The sequence below is a fragment of the Gymnogyps californianus genome, chromosome 12 (assembly GCF_018139145.2).
Source record: "Gymnogyps californianus isolate 813 chromosome 12, ASM1813914v2, whole genome shotgun sequence".
Lineage (NCBI taxonomy): Eukaryota > Metazoa > Chordata > Aves > Accipitriformes > Cathartidae > Gymnogyps > Gymnogyps californianus.
The window spans coordinates 1,203,197-1,225,314 of NC_059482.1; the positions used below are offsets into that span (position 1 = coordinate 1,203,197).

The 22,118-nt window shown below is 39.9% G+C and overlaps 1 protein-coding gene across 1 annotated transcript in view; it reads right to left on the reverse strand.

Moving 5' to 3' along the window:
• NFAT5 (nuclear factor of activated T cells 5) overlaps nt 1-22,118 on the reverse strand; it is a 70,494-nt gene that overhangs the window by 13,238 nt on the left and 35,138 nt on the right. The window contains exons 3-6 of the mRNA XM_050903984.1: nt 16,787-17,345; nt 11,596-11,788; nt 5,608-5,798; nt 3,458-3,630 (exon numbers count right to left, since the gene is read on the reverse strand). Of these exons, the coding sequence (XP_050759941.1) occupies nt 3,458-3,630; nt 5,608-5,798; nt 11,596-11,788; nt 16,787-17,345 (1,116 nt within the window). The remainder of the gene's footprint in view (nt 1-3,457; nt 3,631-5,607; nt 5,799-11,595; nt 11,789-16,786; nt 17,346-22,118) is intronic.

Below are 22,118 nucleotides of genomic sequence, written 5' to 3' on the forward strand. Positions count from 1 at the left end.
CTGCAAATTTATCCTTAAGCTCATAAAAACATTTTTTTTTAATGAAGCTTATTTTGTTCTGCTATGCAGAAGGGTAGAAGTAGTAATTCCCGTATTACCTGGGTTTTTTCACTTTTTTTTTTTTACATGACTTAGCTTTCTGGCTGGTGCAAGAACTAACCCAGGGCTTTGAGCAACCTGACCTAGTGGAAGGTGTCCCTGCCCACAGCAGGGGGGTTGGAACGAGATGATCTTTAAGGTCCCTTCCAACCCAAACCATTCTATGATTCTATGACTTTCTAGACCTATGTACTTCAGCTAATACAAATCCTTGCAAGAACCGCATCTCTGTAGCTGGGGATTATAGCAATTTATATCCTATAAACTAGCAAAGAGAACGTGACTTACAGATACACAACCCTGGAAACCTCTGCCTCTCAGCCAGTGATTCAGATGATGATTTATATAACACATATTACAAATTGTCTTTGCTGCAAACTATTTCTATGCTTCTTAAAGCATAAATCAAATAAGACCATGTATGTTAAAAGAAAATGAGCACCAAAGACAATTTAAATACAGACATGCATTTTAAAATAATGTATTTTGAGTTTGTCACATTTGTTATACAATAATTCCAGTTTCTAATAAAGGTTTCTCAACCACCTTTTCACCATAAAATCCTACTGGCATAATCTTGTACTTGTGCTTTGCACTTATCACGGCCCACTTTTAGTGTTTAATAACAGTATTCTCTGCGCTTACTACGTAGAAGAACATACATACTGTAACACTCCAAATTATTTAATGACCTTTCAGAAAGGATTTTTCTACAACTGTTGCAGCAGGTTCCTAGGCAACCATTACGCAACTACTAAATATGCTCAAGGCACATGAACTTCTGAGTAACTGGATTTAGGTTTGCTAACAAGTTAACAATGCCTATTTAAAATGTAGACCTTAAATAAAGGGCCTGCGTCTACTTCAGGTCTTTCTCCTATGGTTTCAGGAACATTATTGCAACTTTGACAGCAGTATTAGGTATAAAACACAACATAAACAGGCTCTGATGAGTGAAAATGTAAACCTTATGAGAAAGTACAGTACACATCTGTAATAAGATGTATGTAGCAAACAAACCAGATGTAATGTGCTGGAGGAGATGATTTATATAAACAAACAACAAAATTTTATGCCGTATTGATCAGCCAGTATACGTGTACCAGCACTATTTGGTTGGCTAAGGTCTACTGCAAGTCACCATCCGTAACTTTGGAGTAAGTTAAGACAGCAGAAGCACAGAAACCTGGAAAGCAAGCCTGGAAAGAGCCTCAAAAATTCCCCTCTGAACCTTCACATCATGATCGGTTTTACCCACATCTTTCCTCAAAGACACAAGTCTAACCAGAGCATTTTGTTTCTTTGTCTTAGACTTCCAGCAATGGAGATGCTATAAAATTCCTGGGTAATCTCTTAGCAACTTACAGAATTAGGAAGATTTTCTTATCATCAACTGCCCAAAACTCAGCTTGCTAAAAACTAAACCAATTTACTCCTTACTGTATCTTTTTTTAGAATTTTATTTATGGAAGGATAACTTTTATTTTCTTCTTTCCTCCTTCCTTTCTTCTAATGTCCCTTAGCATGTCATCACTCTCATATATTCTGCTTTTTACTCACTGCCCATATCTCAAAACATAGCTACTAATGTTACGGGTATAAATGGATGCATTCAACAAACAGAGAATGAAGACTACAAGGGGCCGTCATAAACCAATACTGGAATGGCCTTACCAACAAGCTGAGCAGGAAGTGCGTCAAATACAGCTTTTTTAGCTAAACAGCCTATTTTAAAATCAGCCTCTAAAACATCTCAGACTCTCAGCTTCCACTTACAATAGCAAGTTTTGGATTGTTATGTGTTTAAGAAAACACCAGATGATTTCCATTCCCATTTCCGCTATGATTTAAGTAATTTTATCTCTAACCAGTAAGTTAATGATACAAACAAAATGTATACAGAAACAGCTTTTGGAGATTTTATAGAAAATGTTTTTTTCTGCAATCTGAAAATTAGTATCAGATACTATAATGCTATACTGACCGGAATGGAGCTACAGAGACAACCATACTTCTAGCAAATGTACTTATGTATTTTCTAACAACATAAACGCATAGATCTGAGAACTCCACCAGTTTAAAAAACACTGGAAAAAGAAAGATTTAGCAAAAAGTGGCAAGAGGAAAAAAGAGGGACAGGAACACCTCAAGCTGACCTTTCTGGAAGAGCACCCCAAACTATTGCCTAAAGCTCAGAACACGTCTGAAGAGAGAAGGAGGATCCTCCCCTGCATCAGCAGTGACACATCTTTGGTTATCAGCCTTTTCAGGGTTTCTGCAGGGTTCCCGCTCTCCCCGAGTCTTGCAAAGGGATTCTCTGGGAGAGCAGAATACTGGAAGGAGCGACGGGCTACATGCCACATCTGCCGCATCGCCTGTTGCCTGCAGCACTGGAACCACATGGTGGTATCTGATGTGGAAGCTCACATGTTTCTAATTATCTCCTCTTCCAATCTGTTCTTTCACTGGCAACAAAGCTGCAGTTTCTGATGAGCTGAATAGGAGCCCTGACACAATAGGTACTGACAGCGTTTAGGGGGAAAAAAAAAAACCAAAACAAAACACCAAACACCAAAACCCAGTGACTTTTTATACAATGGAAAGAGCACAACGCAAGCGCCCAGGAGCTTGCACAATCATACTAGGTTCCACGCATGGAGAAAAAGCTCTCCTATCTTCTTGTTCATCAAGCTGTATTAAACACATTTCCCTATCTTTTCTCTTTGACAGAAGAGCAGAATTCCCCGTAACTGGAACTCGCTACAGACTCTATAGGCACAGGCAGCCTCTGATGTACTGCAGCCGCCTCTGATTTCATGGTCCCTGTTGCTCAGTAGAACCTAACCAGTCAATGCAGCCATCTGTGCTCAGTGCTAAACAGAGCATTTTAATAAATAGCTATAAAAAGTTTCATTCTTGCACTGAACCAGAACAGATTCAGCATCTGGCCCAACGAGCTACCACAACTGTAAAGAGCCATGCTTCCTAACTCATCAAGAAGTTCCTTCTATCACTGAAAGCTGACAGATGAACGTGACAATACAGAAGAGAGAAAAACCTATATCAAAAAAGTCATATAATAAGTTCAAAGCAATCATGACAAAAATTCTGACCTTTTATAAAAGGCAAAAATTAATTTAATGAAAAATCAGGAAATTTATAACTACTTTTAAATACTAGTCAGTCATTTAACCAACACCCCACCCCAAATAAAAATCAATCCATGTGATCTTAGCCGTAGCAATTCTGAAATAATCACAGATTAACATCGGGGGTGTCCCCCCCCCCCAAGGCATTTTATGGCAATCACACTAAAATCCAGAGTCCTCCAATACCAACCTTTTATTTTGATACTTACTGCACAAAATTGGGGAAGAAGGTGTCTGAAGAGTCAAAGTTGAACCATCTTTGCGAGTGATGTTAACACGAAATACCAGCCTAGCACGTGTGCTTTTTTTCTTTGAACCAGCAATCCCTATCCTAGCTTCAACATCAGCATTTCTCAGCTTCAGTATTCCCACGCAATCAACCCTAACAACACAAAACAGTTGAGAGGTTAGTAAGTTCAGCATCTTTAATAATCTTTTGACTAGTTACAGAAGCCACAAAGTCAAAACTCTTGAAGTAGTTACTGAAATATTATTAGATTATTTTTTTAATTTATTTACATGAAATCTCTATATGACCTTTCTCATTATATAGCCCAGTTTTCAATTCAACCTTACAAAATTTGGATGAATCATGGGAGGAAGGAATATGAAAGTAGTATGAATAAAACAGAATATGCAATGTAACAAAGTAATTCTGGTAAGCATTCAATTTACAATCACAGATCTTCATTCTTCCATTCCTGGGGCTAGATATGGGTTTGTAGGATTATTACTACAAAATATTCTGCATTCACTTAAAGCAGTAGTAGAAGAAAACTTACTGTAGTCATATTATTTTTTTATGCTCAGTGGAACTTGGAAATGACAGATACGTCATAGCATAACTGTGGTCCTACGGGAAATGTATACAGGGCCAGGGTGAGAGCGTGATGCAGTGCTAACTTTCAGAAAGACATGCTAGATGCAAAATGATTTCAAGCAAAAAAAAAAAAAACAAACAAACAAAACCAAAACACAGTCTGATGTGTTACGAAGAAGAAAATTTACCAGCATCTCAGACCCTACATCCAAAGAGTACAGGGACCATCCGATATCCGAGTACAACAAATTTTTGTGCTGCATGAGGGCCAACAAGCAACAGGTAGAGAGCTACTAATGTTACGGGTATCAATGGAGAGGAGGGGAGAGTGCGATTCAGAAGGTGGCACTGGCATTACCATCAACAGAGAGGTGCTACAGCATCACTGAAATACTAGGAAGATTTCTTTTGAGATATCAAGATATCTTTTGAGAAAACAGCCTAGGCAAAACTTTTCTTCCTAGATAATTCTAAATTCTTCTTTCTAGTATCTCTATACTTATATGGTTTTACATTAACACTTGAGGACAATTATAAAATTACTCTCTAAGAGGCAGTTTCCAAACTTATCATGGGAATATATATTAAAAAAATCAACTTGATTCAGTCTATTAGCAAACTATATTATGCTGCTTAAGGAGTGGACACTGTAAGTTGAAGAAACGTTTCTTCTCTTGAAACAAGACAAGCTTCTAAGTAAAGAGTGGCAGCTTTCAACCACATACCCATTAAAAAACCAGACATTCTACTGAAAAGAATAGTTTGAAAGAAGATCACTCCCCTTCTATATATTAAGATACACATGAAAAGCTTATTAGGGAATCACTTATATCTAAAGTGTCTTGTGAAATCCAAACCACACAGGCAGATGAGGCCGCTAGCTCAAAAATCTACTGCAGCTAACTACTATCAGACAGAGCGCATCCCTTCTCGGCAGCGGCGTGCACTGCCTACGTGCATCTGTGAACTGTATCCAAAACGTTGCCTACACTTGACCAGACAAGCTCTGTAAAGACAGCAAAGCAGGAGGCTTCCGTGACAAAGGACTATCTGGTGGAAATGACAGAAATGGAAAAAGCAAAGCAAGAGAGGAGAAAAGCCAGAGTTGAGCCTCACTATCCACAACTCCCAGCCTTTTGGGCCTAAAGGGATCTGAAGGTCCCAATATTCTCCTTCCCTCTTCTGATGAGCAATTCTGTACTTGTTAAAAGACAAGACAACCAACAGAACTAGTGACCAGTTTATAGTTCACGTGATGCTTGAATATGCACATTATTGTTCAAACAGAACACGAAACTAATGTAACAAAGTTAATTGATAAAGTTTTAGGAAAGACCAGATTAAGCATTAAGTATAATAAACACAAACTGAGAATGCAATTTAAAAGTTTTTCTTATACGTGTAGCTTCACTAAGTGCCTGGTGCGTGCAAAGATGTTCAGACTTTTAACTGCTAACCAATTCAATCGCAAAAGGAAAATCAGTTTCTAAAAACAAACTAATAAATGAATTTTTTTGTTAAAAAAAAAAAGCTACTCACGCAAGTGTCATATTGTTGCTTGGGTCCAGTCCGACCTCAATAACAGTAGTCCCCTCTATATCCACTTCTTTACAGGGAGTAGTGTTTCTCCCAGTAACTCTGCAGGCCTGGTAGAACCCGTGTGGCTTCACTCGGCCGGAGTCGTTACCCACGAATACCTGCAGCACCACCGGCTCGTTGTGACCTTCCAGCTGAAACACGGCAACACAAATTAAATATTTCAATTGGCCAGCAATGCCTTTTAATTAAAACAGGAAACATCTTATGCAGCTGAATTTGAAGTGAATCTGCTCCCAGTGTTGGTGGAAACAACCCTAAGGGAAGCAGGAATAAAAAAAAAAATTTCATCTAGTTTATAAACCAAATGCTGATATTTTTTATCTTTTGTCATTTGTTCTTCCATCAAAAGACAAGTCAGTCATTTAATAAACAGGTGAAATGATGTTTTTTTAATTATTATTTGTGGTGGGTGACCCTGGCTGGACAGCAGGTGCCCACCAAAGCCACTCTATCACTCCCCTCCTCAGCTGGACAGGGGAGAGAAAACATAACGAAAGGCTCATGGGTCAAGATAAGGACAGGGAGATCACTCAGCAATTACCATCACAGGCAAAAGAGACTCAACTTGGGGAAAAAAATTAATTGAATTTATTACCAGTCAAATCAGAGTAGGGTAATGAGAAATGAACCCAAATCTTAAAAACACTTTCCCCCCACCCCTCCCTTCTTCCTGGGCTTAATTTTACTCCCGATTTTCTCTACCTCCTCCCCCCCAGCAGCACAGGAGGACGGGAATGGGGGTTGTGGTCAGTTCACCACACGTTGTTTCTGCCGCTCCTTCCTCCTCAGGGGGAGGACTCCTGACACTCTTCCCCTGCTCCAGCGTGGGGTCCCTCCACGGGAGACAGTCCTCCACGAACTTCTCCAACGCAAGTCCTTCCCACAGGCTGTAGTTCTTCACGAACTGCTCCAGCGTGGGTCCCTTCCCCGGGGTGCAGTCCTTCAGGAACAGACTGCTCCAGCGTGGGTCCCCCGCAGGGTCACAAGCCCTGCCAGCAAACCTGCTCCAGCCTGGGCTCCTCTCTCCATGGGGCCACGGGTCCTGCCAGGAGCCTGCTCCAGCGAGGGCTTCCCACGGCGTCACAGCCTCCCTCGGGCATCCCCCTGCTCCAGCGTGGGGTCCTCCACGGGCTGCAGGTGGATATCTGCTCCACCGTGGACCTCCATGACCATGGTCTTCCCCACGGGCTGCAGGGGAATCTCTGCTCTGGTGCTCGGAGCACCTCCTCCCCCTCCTTCTTCCCTGACCTTGGTGTCTGCAGAGTTGTTTCTCTCACAAATTCTCACTCCTCTCTCCGGCTGCAATTGCTGCTGCCCAGTAACTTTTTCCCTGTCTTAAATCTGTTATCCCCGAGGCGCTACCACCATTGCTGACGGGCTCGGCCTTGGCCAGCAGCGGGTCCGTCTTGGAGCCGGCTGGCATTGGCTCTATCGGACATGGGGGAAGCTTCTAGCAGCTTCTCACAGAAGCCACCCCTGTAGCCCCCCGGCTACCAAAACCTTGCCATGCAAACCCCATACATTATTATTAATATTTTATTTTTAAACCAGCTTGAATCCTATCTATCTTCACACAGAATTACCCCAACTCCAACTTTCAGGTCTCTTATGACCCCTTGCTCTCACTCCAACCGTGACTATTTCCCCATCTCTTCCCAGGATCCTTCTCCCCCACCAGCACCTATATCAACCAGTCAGCCGAGAAAGAGAAGATTTCCTGTGGCTGGTTCCAAAGTTGATGAGAATTTGTTGGTCAGTATGTACAGGCCGATCAATTAATTAGCATGCTATGCTTCTGGGATCCTATCTTCATGCCAGTCGCACCTTGCAATCTTTGTGAAATCAGATTAAAATTGTCTAACACTTGCAAAACCACTGGATGAGTCAGAATAGGATGAGGGGGAAAGCGGAGGGAGGAATGGAATGAATGATTGTATGGTCCAACCATGAAAACCTAGTTTTCCTTCAGACACCATAATGAAAAAAAAAAAAAAAAAAGTGGCAACTTGACATCTCCTACTTCAAGTTTATGAACAGTGTTAGGATTCACTGAAACACTAATAATAAAAGCAGGTCAGACATCCATTTCACATAATGATTTAGCAGTCCTCCTGCAATCCAGTGGGCAAGCCATAATTATCCCAGAACACGTTAGGGAAAAATGCATTTGTTTTTATAACATCGACATCCTAGCATGAAAGGGCCTGTGCCCTTTTAACGCTTTTTTTATTAGCAGAATCCCACTGCGGTGCTACATACTAAAAATACTCTGACGTAAAAGAAGTCTTGAAGTAAACCTGGACATTGTATCATGAAGTAACCTCTCATTCTTTTTAGGTAATAGAAGAAAAAATACTCCAAGTAAAAAGAAACACTACATCGCTGCCAAAGATGGAAATTCTTTGCCACAGCATTCTAGGAGGAGATAAAACAAGTATTTTTAATGTTTTCATTAAGCCACAATTGTTGCTAGAGGATTTCTGGGTGACAATGTTAGGTTTCGTCCTAGGCCTGGAAGCCCAGTCCATACTTGCAGAAAGAAGCTCAATCTTTATTGGTAAGGGGATGTAAATGAGAGCAGAATCCTCCGGAGGATCTCTTAGGGGATTAGTCCCTGACACACTTAGAAAATTTAGTTCTGCAGTTCTTAGCGAGTTTGAAAAAAGGAAAAAAAAAAAAAAAATCAGCAAATACTGATAAAATCATAGTACGCTCCTCATGCCCAAAAGGAGCAATTAGCTTACAGCAGGTAGGTGGGTTATGACTCCTATGGATGGGCAAAGCCAAGAGATTTCCGGAGGTGGCCCAGTACAGGCTCCCACGTACGAACCACAGGCTAACAGGTATAGTTCATATCAAAGAGCTCAAAAACCAAGAGAGCACGAATAAACAAGAGACCACGAAAATAGCCAACGAGAGGACTTAACTTCACCAGGTGGCCAAACAGAAGTGGGGAGTAAAGGGTACTCTGAATCTCTTTTACACGGAAAGCTGAATGACCAGTCTTTGTGTCATGTCACCAAGGTCTCCTTGGCTAGAAACAGCATCACCACAGCTAACCTAACCAGTGCTGCTTTTCTTCCCTGGTGTTCTTGTTAGAAGGGATATGAAAGGTGTGCGAGAGCATCTCTCATCATCTGGATGGTAACTGCTCCAGCTTTGCAATACTGTTAGCAGAAAAACATGAAAATCTGCTACTGATGGCTGGAATACCTCTGCTGACACTGTGCATTCAGGATAATCTTTCTTTTGCCAGACAAGTCACTTGACTAAGGTTTGCGTATGCAATTTTAATGTTGCATATTGATTGTAGACTCTCCAGTTCTAAGTCATCAAGTAACATGGTTTTCTTTAAAGGGCCACAGAACCTGCTTCTCCTCCTCAGTCTGCTTAAGAGAGATGCATCTGAATGGTTGCCCATCACAGGTGCTGCCAGAGAAAAGCAAGCACCAGATCTCTACTGAACTAGCAACATTTTTACACTTCTTCCCCATCTTTAAAACATCCCCCCAAAACCCCAAACAAAACAAAAAGCCCTCTTGTCCTTTACATTTTTTTTTTTCCACTAGTTCAGATTTCCTGAAGATCCACTGACTCACTTCGTCTGTTCAACCCTGGCAGACTTTCATATGCAGGGTACGAACTAGTTTGCCTACTGGTAAAGCAAGCTTGAGCTTCCAGGAATTCAGGAATGCGAAACTCTTCCAAACAGAATTTTCACTGATGGGTGCTAAACGGTAACTGGGAAAGGAATTCAAAGGAAATTCAGATGAACAAAGGCCCATTAAGAAAATTCAAATAAATGAGCACTAAATCACCATAGCAACAGGACTATATGAATGGATTCTTTTCTTATGAAACTTTACTGGATTTCTACATTACTCAGGAGGACTGAGTGAAGTTTTGGAGATATTTCTAACACTGTTGAACAGCACTTTAAAGATAAGTATACTTCTATGCTCTGTCACCAGTAGTCAGCACAAATTTTAAGGGCTGTATCATAAGCAAACATTTCTTTGTGGACCTGGGAAATTAGTATGGATTGAGCACTGCTTTGCTGCTTTCTCTAAGTGGCATAACTAAGAGAAAGTATAAAAAAAAATGTCTTTTATCTTTCTTATTTGTATGGTAACCAATATAGTTGTCTACTCGCTCAACCTGCTGGCCACGCTCCTCCCAATATAACCAGGATGCCATTTGCCTTAGTTCCAATGAGCGTGCAATGCTGGCTTGTATTCAGTTCAGTGTCCGCTCTCACATTCACACTGTGATTGCTGCAACTTTTGTGATGATATTTGACATCAGTTCTTCTGTTTGTCTCTGTGTAAGTCAAGTACAGCATTACTCCTGGTAAGCCTCTCCACCACTTGCATTAGGAAACCTTCACAAGCACAGTCCTAAAGTTCTTCAGTTGCTTCCACCAGGCTACGTAGCCATCCTTGCAGACAGACACACGGCTGAAACCTTGCACGATGAGAGAGGTCTGTGAGCAGGAGACTCCTGTTAGTTACCTATAGAAAGCATCATCTATTATCTTCTCAGTCAGGCAGTCTGTAACAGATACCAACACAGTATCCCTGAGCTTCCTCTCTCCTCTGATCTCAACAGGCCAGTCTCCAATTTCATGCTGGAGGTCTGTGCAGTCAGGGAGCTCCTTATGATACACAATGTCCTCTCTTCTTCCTAAACAGCTGCTGCACATCCACAACTGCATTCCAGCCATGTACGCTACCCTAAGTCTCTGCGATTCCAGTCAAGTCGCAGCCGTGTGACTACACAAGGGAACAAACAAGACCTGCAAATTCACACTCTGTGCATTACTGTGCAGTCACTGGAGAACAGCCTCTGAATGTTCTCCCTTTTGAGCAGGAATGTGAAAGACCTCTTTGTAGCCTTCTTCCTCATGTTTCTCCTCCATTTGTAGCTCCTCCTTCCCTTCTGGGCTTTGGTCCCCATCCTCTGACGAACTTGCAGTAAAGCCCTCCTCACCAGGCTGGCAAGTCTGATCACCAACAATTTTTCCCCTCGTTGAGCAAGGTGAATTACATCAGTCATCCTTTTCTCCCCTCCAAATGAAGCAAGACGAACAAAGAAGCTAAATGCTTGCTGGAGAAACCAGCTATGCAGCCAGGCCCCGGATTCCTGACTGCATCTGCTCTATACAGATCCTTCCCCTTGATCAGAAGTATTGAGGACAACGTTCAGTCCTGTGTGCCGCTCATCCCTGTCTCTGAGCAAGTGACCATCAACACCTAAACTTTAAGGCATCAAAGTCTATACAGGAAACAGGCTGCGTTTAAAGTGCGCATACAACTGCTTCCTCTTTTCTTCCCCCCGTTCTCCAGTTCTACTAATCCACATGGACTTCACTACTGCTAACCATACCGAGCAGTACGACCCATAAAGTACACCTCAGTTAGATCTTTATGACTCTACTTGAAAGACAGACACTGGATATGTGGCTTCAGATACTTCTTATTAAAAAACAAAACCAAAACAAAACAAAAAAAAAGCCAAAACACCCACCACTTTTATTTTTTTAAATGAAACCTAGTTTTATGTCCTTACCAATAAAGCACAATGATGACCCACTGTCATCAGCAATCAAACAGTTACAGCATTTCACTACCCTAGTTTTGTATGCTTCAAGTGGCTATCTGTTTACACAGTTCGTATAATTGTAGTCTAACAGGACGTGCATCACAGATTATATATCATTGCCTTGACATAAAGCTTCCTTCCTCCTGTAACTTTGTGATGCAAATAAGACTTGTTGTTACCCAGTCTCTACAGCAAAGAGACTGCAAAGTCTCCCCCCTTCCCTCTAAAAATAGAAATTCTAGGCCTATTTGAACTGAACCAGTTCCCATTCTACTAAAGCCTCCCTTGGAAAGGAGTCCCGGTATCACCTAACACTAAACAGCCTACCTTTACAGTCGGAAAGCCTTGCTGTGTCCGGTCTTTCACTGAGCCTCGGCTGCCTTCAGTCAGATAGCGAGCCCTGTGCTGGGTTTCCGGCTGTACCACTATCTTCAGCTCCTTCCCCTCACTCTTAGTCGGATACTGACCACACAACATTGGGGTCTTCTTCCCTCCAGCTCCTTTCTGGTTCTCTGATGCTCTGGGAAGTCAAAGCAGACCATTAAAAAGATGTTATAAGCAGCTCCCCAATAAAAACAAACTAAATCACAGAAAAGCTAAAAAGATAAAGAGTGTATATTAACGGATAGAAGATTTATAGTTGAAAGCAAACTTCGGAATTCTCTTTCTGACAGAGAAGGAAACCTGCAGGATGAAGAGGAATGGTGCTTCCCTGCCTCCTCCATCCAGCGCAAATAGGAACCGCTTTTCAGAGAGTAAACATAAAGGAAGGGAAAAGCAATTAGCATTAAACTACGTTAACAAACAGAAGGAGGCTCATAACCTGCTTTTTCATAGTCTATGATACAGCCTGATATTATCTGAATAAGCTGTTTCGCTTCTGTAACAAATATACGTATGTACACACACACACTGAATGGATTTAAGGTTAAATGATACTTCTTTAAATAGGAAAACAGCCTCATGCCTGTCTCCGCCTGAACTTGCATATCCATGCAAACTCAAATACTAATTTCTGTCAAAACAGATTGATAAATTTATGTTAAAACCAAATTAGTTATTGTAAAAAGCTCTGACATAATTGCACCAATTTTAAATCTGCAGTGTATGCAAAAAGACTGTTTCTTTCCAGGCGTGTACCTTAAGACGTACTGTATCTTGTGTTCAGTTCCATAATTAAAACCTGAATGAAGAAGCCCTCCAAAGCATAACATCATGCGATCGATTTTGTGTTCACTTTAAAGCACAATGGAAAATAACTCTTGATCTTATACAGAGCAGGTTTGTATAATGAACCTGAACTGAAGTCTAATAAACTCATTTAACACTAGCAAATGTAAACATGCCATGGCAAACAGTACAGGCAGAAAAAGGGCTCAATGAATTTATGCAAATGTAATATTCTTTTACTACCAAAAAGTAGTTTCTAACAGCTAATGACTCTGAAGAAAGCAGTTTAAAATAACAGGTGTGAATCGCTTAAAAAACAAATCCTGTTTCAATGTGCAACATACGGAAGTAATTTATCCAGGATTTTTTCTACTCGGGGAGAAGGGTGGAAGAAATGTTTTTTATTCAAAATCATTTACCGAGAGCTTTGCCACTGCATGAGTTTTTCACTGACCTGAAGGCTGGGGTAACCCGTAGTGCTCTCTTCCCAATTACCAGATGATTTATACTAACAAACATTATCAGCACTTTCCCTAAAACTCCTCCTGTGCAATGAACAAGACAAGGCCACATAGTACGCAAATACTTCCAAGTCATCCCCCAGCCCCTGCACAGCCTGGCCCAGCACTTTTCCTACAGAATGGCCTTCTCCTGCCCCAGGGAAGGTCAGGCGCTTTGCCCCCCGATTCCACCACATCTCATACCCCTGACAGTCCAATTTGTCACCCTTGTATTTCTACTAAGCCTTCCAAAACCTTTTAATATATGTAACAAAGGGTTAAAATGGACACTGCTGAGCTGTCAGGAGGTCTGTGCTTTGTATGAATTTCATTAATGTTTTTCTGTTTGTGAAGGTTAACCACCACGGACTGCCCAGCGAGCCTCCTGCTCATCCAGCGGAGCCCAGGACAGACGCACAGCATGCAGCCCTGAGCAGCCCTGCCCTGCCCACTCGTCTTCAACCCAGAAAGAGCAGAGAGGCAGCATCTAGATAAAAAACTAGCATAAAAAACCTGCGAGAGTACCATCTTTCTGCCAAGGAGTCCTGATTACTCTCTGCCATACTCTAGTCAAACAGGATGTCTAAAAAAAAAAAAAACGCTACGTAAAAAACATACCTTCTTTTAGGAAAACAAAAGGGACAAAATTCTTCAATGTAGCATATACAAAACCTGTGATACACTAAACAAACTGTAATTAACACCACTATGCTCTTCACTTCTGTACAAGTTAGGCAAAAATTATAATCCCATTAGATAATCACTTTGTCTATTCTTCCTGTACAGGACATTACTCCAATGGACTAGTAATTAAAAGGAATACATTTACGAACTCTCAGGGAATATCTTCTCTTTTTCTCACCCAGAATTTTAAATCACACAGCTACCACCTCTTAGCTTCCCACAGGGAACGCGAGAAGGAACGCTGGGCAACCTCAGCTACTGCAAACACCACTGCATTATTCAACGCGCTGCGCCTGGGACCCGTGCTTTCTGCACCCCAGCTGGGCAGGCTGGGCACTGTAACGTCACGGGAGAACGCTCCCTGTAAAGACACCACACGGTTTGCTTAGTCCGACCTTGTCACAACTGGAAGTTCCAGCTCCGTAAATTAATACGGGAGATTGAGATATTATTGAATTTTGAAGGGAAGCGTTAGAGAGCCAGCCATCAAAACAAAATTCACTTTTGACGCTCAGAATGCGAACTCTTAGCAGTGATGTTAACACTTTGGCCTCTCCAACACAACTCTGCTTTCCTGAGAGTACTTTACCCTTAACACCCAAGTTACCTTAATTGTCAACATACTAGTATTTTATACATTGTCATTTTTATGCGAAGAGATGCTGCCTAACAATTATTTTGAAAGTCTTTCCTCTAGAAAACTAAAGTAATCACTACTTTCAATCAGATTAGCTGACTCTAAAGCAATTGTAAAGCCTTCATCAGAACTTCAGTGGTCTTTCTTCTCAAATTACGAGGATATATCACTTACACATCCTTTTAATTTAGCTTATTTATAATACTAATATTCATGCACATACAAATAGTAAAATATTGCATACACACACATTTACTTATTAGCTTAACTGTTACCAGACAATGTCTCCTCAAAGCTAGCACTTCTTTTCCAAAAAAGAAATGTAAGTGGCAAAACCCACGATTCTATTAAAACAGATTTCCTGAGTTAAGGTTTGCCTGGTCCTGCACTGGCATCAGGGCTGTTCCCAGTGAAGACCTGAAAGTGGAAGCGAGACCAAGCATGACGGAAATCTGAGACTCTTTGCCCTAAATCACCATTGATTCATCTGTTTCTAAAAAGGCTTTCGCAAATTCCAACAGTTTCCACAGGAATATATTCTTTTTCTTCCTAGCTTTTAAAGATAATGGACTAGAAGCCTCTTTTGAGGCAAATGCTATTTCCACTTCACAAATTAGCAAGGGTGCTTTCCTTGCTCTTTTCTTAAAGCCAAAAGTAAATGAACTCCGTTGGCTGAACTCCATCAGGCTGGAAAGTTATAAAAGAGTCACTACTGTGACCTAGATTTGTAATGCTAAATCTCCACATTTCAACTGCAAAACTAAGTTTTCTAATATCTTGGCCATTTCTTATCCCAGAGCTTTTATTTAAAAGGACAATTCTGTTACGTAAGAGTTTTGCTGCAGTTCCATCTAGCCCGTATATGACACATTAGGAAAAAAATAATGCTTATCTACCCCTGCATTCACAGAGTATGGCTGACAGTACCGATGAACGTTCACTGGTTAGCCCCTAATATTTTAGGAAATGTTATAGTCTTGTGGTCTTTTAGATTGAGATCACACATATTGTTCCAGAGTTCACTAAATCTCCCCTTTCTGTCCAGAGATCACATTTACAGTCACACAGTTCTTGCCTTTCGATAAAGTTTCTTCCCTTTGTAAGGGAGAGCCTCACCTCCTTTCTGCGTGGTGGAGGCAGTTTCCTAGTGCCAAGCAGCTGCTTTACACATACTAATTTGCTTCTTCAGGTCTACCACGTACTAATGTTTTACTTTACTATCAATTTCAGCTGGTGAAAACGAGAGATGCTGGACAACTGCAGCCAAGCTTAGAGCAGTGGTCATAAGGAGAGACCAGAAGACCCAGAGGTCCAAGGAGACGGGAGCGGGCGGCAGAGCCCACGCTCCTGGTACCAGCCAGCTCCGCTTTTCCCGGTGCGGTACGCAGGCCGGCAGGAAGCAGCAGCACACTCTGGAGAGTTTCTCAGAATCACTTTCTCACAGTGAAATTTTAAGTATGGAACTGCAATGACCCTGGGAATACAGACTCCAGGCTCTTTCCCTTTGGAATATGAGAAGTTCATAATCTTTCCCATCAGTCAAATTTTAATATTCACCATTATTGTGATGAACATTAGAACGTACTGCAAGCACATACATAAAAGTAAAAACAAACAAAATACACCCCCCCCAAATCAAAATAAAAAAGCCAAATCTATCCACTTGACCATCTTAAAAGTACTAAAGAAGCCACAAGTTAAAAAATAAAATAAAATAAAAAAATGTATCAACACACTACTGTCAACTGATGGACTTTTTCCTCTTTAAGCAACTACTGAAATGCATTTAGTGAACAGTGTGAAGTGGGAGAGATGAGAGACCACCACCCAGGCGTGCCCACGTACAGACACACACATGCACACAACCCAGAAGCACAGAGAGAAACAGGATTAGAGATTTATTTCTGAAAAAATCAAATACAGAAGTGAATTCACAAGAAAAAACAAAATCTGGTTCACCATATAATCTTAACATTTTTATAAAAAGTAAAGCATGTGTTAATTTAAATGATGAGAAATCCTAACAAGCCATTAACTTCTACTCCCATCACTCTCTCCATTTGATAAATGGAGAAAGAGACAACCAGAAGTAGGTAAAGTGTACAGACTGAAATCCTCACATAAAATCCTGCAAAAGAACATTAAGATTTAGGGTGCGTCCAGTTCACCTCTGCCTTTCTTTTTAAATACAATAACATTTTCATTGCCATTTTATAAATGAAACTGTCCAATCTTTTGGGAATTTCACTTAAACAAGAATACAGACGAGCTCATCAGTGCTGCGTCCAATTGTTACAGGGAAGTTTAGCTTTATTGCTAAATAAAGATTAACAAGTCTAATGAGAACTTATCGTGGGCCAGGACGCAGAAGGGAACAATAGAGAAGCGAAGGGATTTATGTGAGAACCTGAGTAGAACACTTGACGGGGCATGGGGGGAGTTTTATTAGTTTGGTTTTACATATGGCAATAGAACTTTAAAAAAAAAAAAAAACCCAAAAAAACAAAAAAAAAAAGCAGATACCAACCCATTTCCTGCTTTTGAGTTGCCTTTGCTGTCCGTGCTGAGCTGAGAAAGGACATAGTGAGGCGCTTTGGCACTGTCGGCATCAAATATATCCATGTTGGACTCTTCACAATCTCGACGTTTGATCCCTGGCCTCTGCTTTGGGTTTCGTTTGCGCGATTTACGTGGCACCTCAGTGTTATCATTGTAGGAACTGGTACTCATGTTACTGAAGTTGGAGGGTGAATCCTCCATCCACATACTGCAGCTCTGTTCTGACTCCAATCCACACCCCTCATCCTGGCAGGACATCCGACTGTTGTCCAGCAAGTCCTCAGGTGGTGGCGAGATGTACAGGACTGTGTGTCTCTTCGGCGTTGACTGCTGCTGCTGGACTGTGTTACTGGTTAACTGCTTTTCACTTACCCCTCTGGTACTTACCCCCACGGCTGAGGAGCAGCTCTCCACTTGCATAGCCTTGCTGTCGGTGACTGAGGTAGAGTAAACGGTAGGACTGGAAGAGGTGGTAAAGGAGCTGCAAGCACCGCCCATGGAGGAAGAGGAAGGAGCTGAAGAAGCATCTGCGGTGTATAATTCAGAAGTAAATACAAGATACATGGTTCTGTGTGTGCTGGCTATAGCAGTCCCATTGAAATAAAGTGATTTATGAACCGATTTCTTTCCCCCAACAAATATTTGGAATTTGGTAAGTTTTAGAATGTAAATGCTTAAAGCAATACAGCCTAACCAATACAGTACTTTGGAAATGTCCAAATAAGACTTAGCATGATCCACTGTAATCAACTTTTTTAAAACTTAATGTTAATTCATAAAAATGGCTGCAAGTAAACAGAGCTTTCATTGCCTCAGCTGGACTAATTATTGGTGTAGAAGCCATTTCATCTAAAATAATGGAAGCCCCAATGCAAAATGCTTACAATCCACATTCAATGCCAATTAAACCATTTATTGTTGGAAATTTTTATTTTTGAAAAAGACGGGACTGTGCTTAGCCACAAAATATTAAAATAAGTTTCTAACCTATGAAGCAGAGAACTACAGGTCATTTTTAATGCAGACACTCCCTGCTTCAGAGGCAAATCCTGGAATAAAAATATGAGAAAATAAATGAGAAAAAGAGCTGCTGATTATTCCATCATAAATGAGAAATAAAATATAAAATCAACTGAGTTGGTAGGCAAAATGGAACTGGTATCAGTCACTATGACATAGCTGTTTATTTTGAAGGTTCAAAACAGGGATGACATCTCTGTATGGGTGACATGCTGATACAAGGAGACATGAAATTTCTGTAATTTGACTCTTTCAGTCACTGAGACTGATTTCTCTCAGAGTTTATTAGCTGAGTCCCTTATGCATACAGAGACAGCTTGGGACAGACCTCTGAAAAATTCATATTAAGCAGGATATTTTAAACAATCTGATTGTGACTTCTCCGGAGGTCACACAGATCAATCTGTTTTAGAAACATCAGAGGACCGCTAAATGATTAAAACAAAACCCTGAAGATTTCTGGAGCACAACATAATCCTTTCCGCTGAAGAATTTTAATGGACAAATCAGTTGAAAACATAGGCTAAAATGTTTCAGAGGAAGCAGTGCAGACAAACATAGGTCTTTATTTATGTAGTTAAATCAGCTGTAGCTCACTGAGGAACAACTAACTCAATTTTATATTCACATTTAAGCTTCCTAGGTGGGAGATGCTACTTTCTGTATTTCTGCACTGCTGACCACACCTTACACAATAAACCAGAACCACAGAAATAATCTGATTTTGGAAACAAATTGTACATAATAGATACACATAATTATACAATATGTTTGTTCAGCTAGTTACTGGTGTCACAGAGGTAACACCTATTAAGAGGAACATGATGTTTTCCTTTTTGTTGTTTGGGATTTTTAAAAATCCAAAGTATTACATTAATCTCTCAAGTCTAAAAGGTTTAGAGATAGCTGAACTATTTTATCCAGTTTAAGCTATTTAGAAGTAACAGAATAAAGTATGTTCAGCCATGATACATATATTTAACAGCAAAACGTAGCAACCCTTCCTATAAATCAGCCTACTTGTGATTACTAGGGCATATCAATGACTGATGATAAAGAATTTTTAAACTGTTATTGTTTCTTACAGCTTTTCTGTGCTAAATGAATTTAAAAGTAAACCTACGCTACTTCAGATTGTAAAATTTAGTAGTCATTACAGTTTATCAATAAACTATTCTGCTTTTATCTTCATAGGAAGTCCTTTCCCCGAACCTCCCAGTGAACCAGGAGCAGATGAATGATACCAGTTCCATTTTCCAGTTTGTTCTTTGGCAAATATAGTGGCTGAAATTGGAGAATTCAGTCACTTTGAACTGCATTCCAATTTAAAGGCAAATTTATCCTTTCTATATCATGCATTAATGCAATGCTTTTTTCAAAAACATTTATAGGATTGGCAAGAACTATTAAATCTAGATATTAATTTCAGTGACAATATTTAGGAGCTGATTTGCAGCCACTTTGAGTTGAGAAAGATCGTTGCTATTTGGGATGTTTACCTTGTTTTGTTAAAATAGAATTAGTTTCCATTCATCGTTTATACACTCAAACAAAAAGAAATAGAAATATGCAGCATGCATACAGCATATATGCTGCATGCAAGTGTTTGCAAACGGAATACATGGAGCACACAGCAGTAATGCTGCAGAACTGGATTACTGAGCAGCAATATTTCCCCCACTTAAAATTAATTCTTCTTTTAACGGATGAAACTGAGTATCATGCATAGTACAACGCAGTGTATGCACGTCTCGTGTTTGCCTGTGCATGACAACGACTTTGACAAATAAATAATTACGTACATTGAACCAGGTAGCAGGGCTCTAGAATTGGAAGACTTTTCCTCCAGTAATTGATATCAAAGATTTATCTTTTTGCAGCAAATATTGGGAATGTTTTAGAAAGGTCTTTTAAAAGACCTGTAGGAAAAAGTTAAAGTGACAATCCATACACAGGTCTGCATTGGAACAGGTATGCCAAACACTGATCATACCCTGCTTATCAAATGGTTCAATGCATATCCTGTCCAGAAATGCAACAACTGTACTTTTCCCTCACTTTCCTAGGAAAAAAAATACATAAATCAGTAAACAAAATACTTTTCAGTATAAAGGTAAAAGATCTGGTAATGGCATAATTATTTTAGGGTGCAGCATTTTGCAATATTTAAGTTGCTATCATTATTGCTATCCAAAACAATTTCTCCTCCAGTTTTTTTTCCTAGAAGTTAAAAGGCATGTATGTGTATGAATATGTGTATATGTTTTTTCTTTATACATTTAAAAAGGAAAGAAATACTGTTCATTATAAATTGGTTATACTCTCCTCCGTTTACCAGAGACACCCCTGTGTAACAATAAGATCAGATTATCAAAACAAAATCAAGCTCAACAGTAATGGCAAGAAAACCTCTCCCTTTACCCTTACATATTCTCAAATGAATGCCATTACCATCCATAAATGTGTAAGTTTTTTAAAGCATGTACAGGCCAGTGTCTTCTTTATTATAATAATTAAAAATATGTAAGAAAGTATGACAAATATTACAGCCAATGAAATAAACTGGCTATATTAGATCAAATACACAAATTTAAAATCTATTTTGGGGGATAAATTAGTAATTGCTTTGGTAACATTTTAAGTCATGCAAATACTAAGAAACATAGTAAAATTTATGTTTTCTCACAGAGTCTGCAGGCTTTTAGCCAACTCATCTTCCTTTGAGCTAATAAATAAATAAATGGGGTCAACCAAGTAAGAATTCACAAAGTTACTATAACGAATAAACCACTGTATGTGTTACATGGCTCCCATTTTGTTTTTATCAATTTATTCTAAAGCCACTGACAACACATGTGTATCTGATACCCAAAGGAGATCTCTTGGTTGAATATGCTGCATTTTGAAAAAAAAAGTTTATTCTAAAGTTTTCAGTAATTCAGACTTGACTGGTATTGCTTTAAAAGGGGAGAGCATTTTGCATTTCCTGGTTTTGAGGAATGAAGTTTTCCCCAACATGCGGATAATAAAATATAACCAGTGGACATTCAGTGTGAGGGGTGTACCTGCTCACTGGTCTGTCAAGTGAGAGTGGAAACAGACACACGCCTTTCCCAGTTTAAGCATTTCTTTTATTTGAGGTTACTTTCTTTAGACACATATTAATGGGAATTGTTACAGGTGGCTCTTTCATTGGCAATTTAACAGTGCTTGCAATGACAAATATGTAGTTTAAATGAGTACGTACATTTTGAAATAGAAGACTGAATATATTTTAACACAGCCTCAAAATAAAAATTGCTTTCAGAGCAACAACACTGAATAGAAGCCAAGTGCATGTTATGGCAAGTATGCAGCCACAGTATTATAAATAAACATGCACCAGCATCACAAGGTGGGTGTTTTTCCTTTTTCTTAATTAAAAAAAAAAATGAGAGAGAAAAGAAAACTACTTCCACATTAGAGCAACTTTGATCACTGTTGAAACTAAACCTCCTGAATCTATTCATTGCCATCACTGTAACATGTAAGGTAGTTGAAATAAGTAATTCAGAATTTGTTGCCTGTCCTACAAGCTTTTTTTTCCCCCCCCCTAAAAGAGGCAGAATGGTATCAAACAGTTCAGCATAAGGAAGTCCTGGTTCTGTTTTGGACATCATAATTTACACATCAATAACAAGCAATTCTGTAATGTGTAAATGAAAGATAGAAATAACCAAGAACTAACAAACTAAGTGGTTAGTGCTGGAGTTCAGAATGCACATAAAGATAACCAATTACTCCGCACTACTCCTAGGCAGACTAAATTTCAAAGAAATTCCAGTTGTTCGTGATACCAGTCATTTGTACATTTGCTTCCCAGAAAGTCTAAAAAGGTGCCTACCGCTCCCAAACATGTACCTCACTTTCAGGCAGTGAACAGAATTACATTCACAACCAAGAGACTGTAATTCAGGTTCTTTCTGAAAACAAAAAGCAGCCAAAAAGCAGGCAGTGGAAGAAGGGATGCAACACGCATGTGGCACAAATGCATGCTGCTAAAAATCACAGGCTAATGTAGTATCAGAGACTAAGGGAACACATAGCAAAGAGCATCCCCATGAGCAAATCAGTGCAGTCTTTTTCTTTTCAATAACATAAAGCATTGTACAAAGACAATTCATTACCTCCTGAGTTAGCAACTAAGGCAATGACATATATTTCTATATCCTATTATCTTGTGAAGTCAAACAAGGCATTCAGCCTCTAAAAAAAGGTCTGAAAGGCAGGAGAAAGAAAAA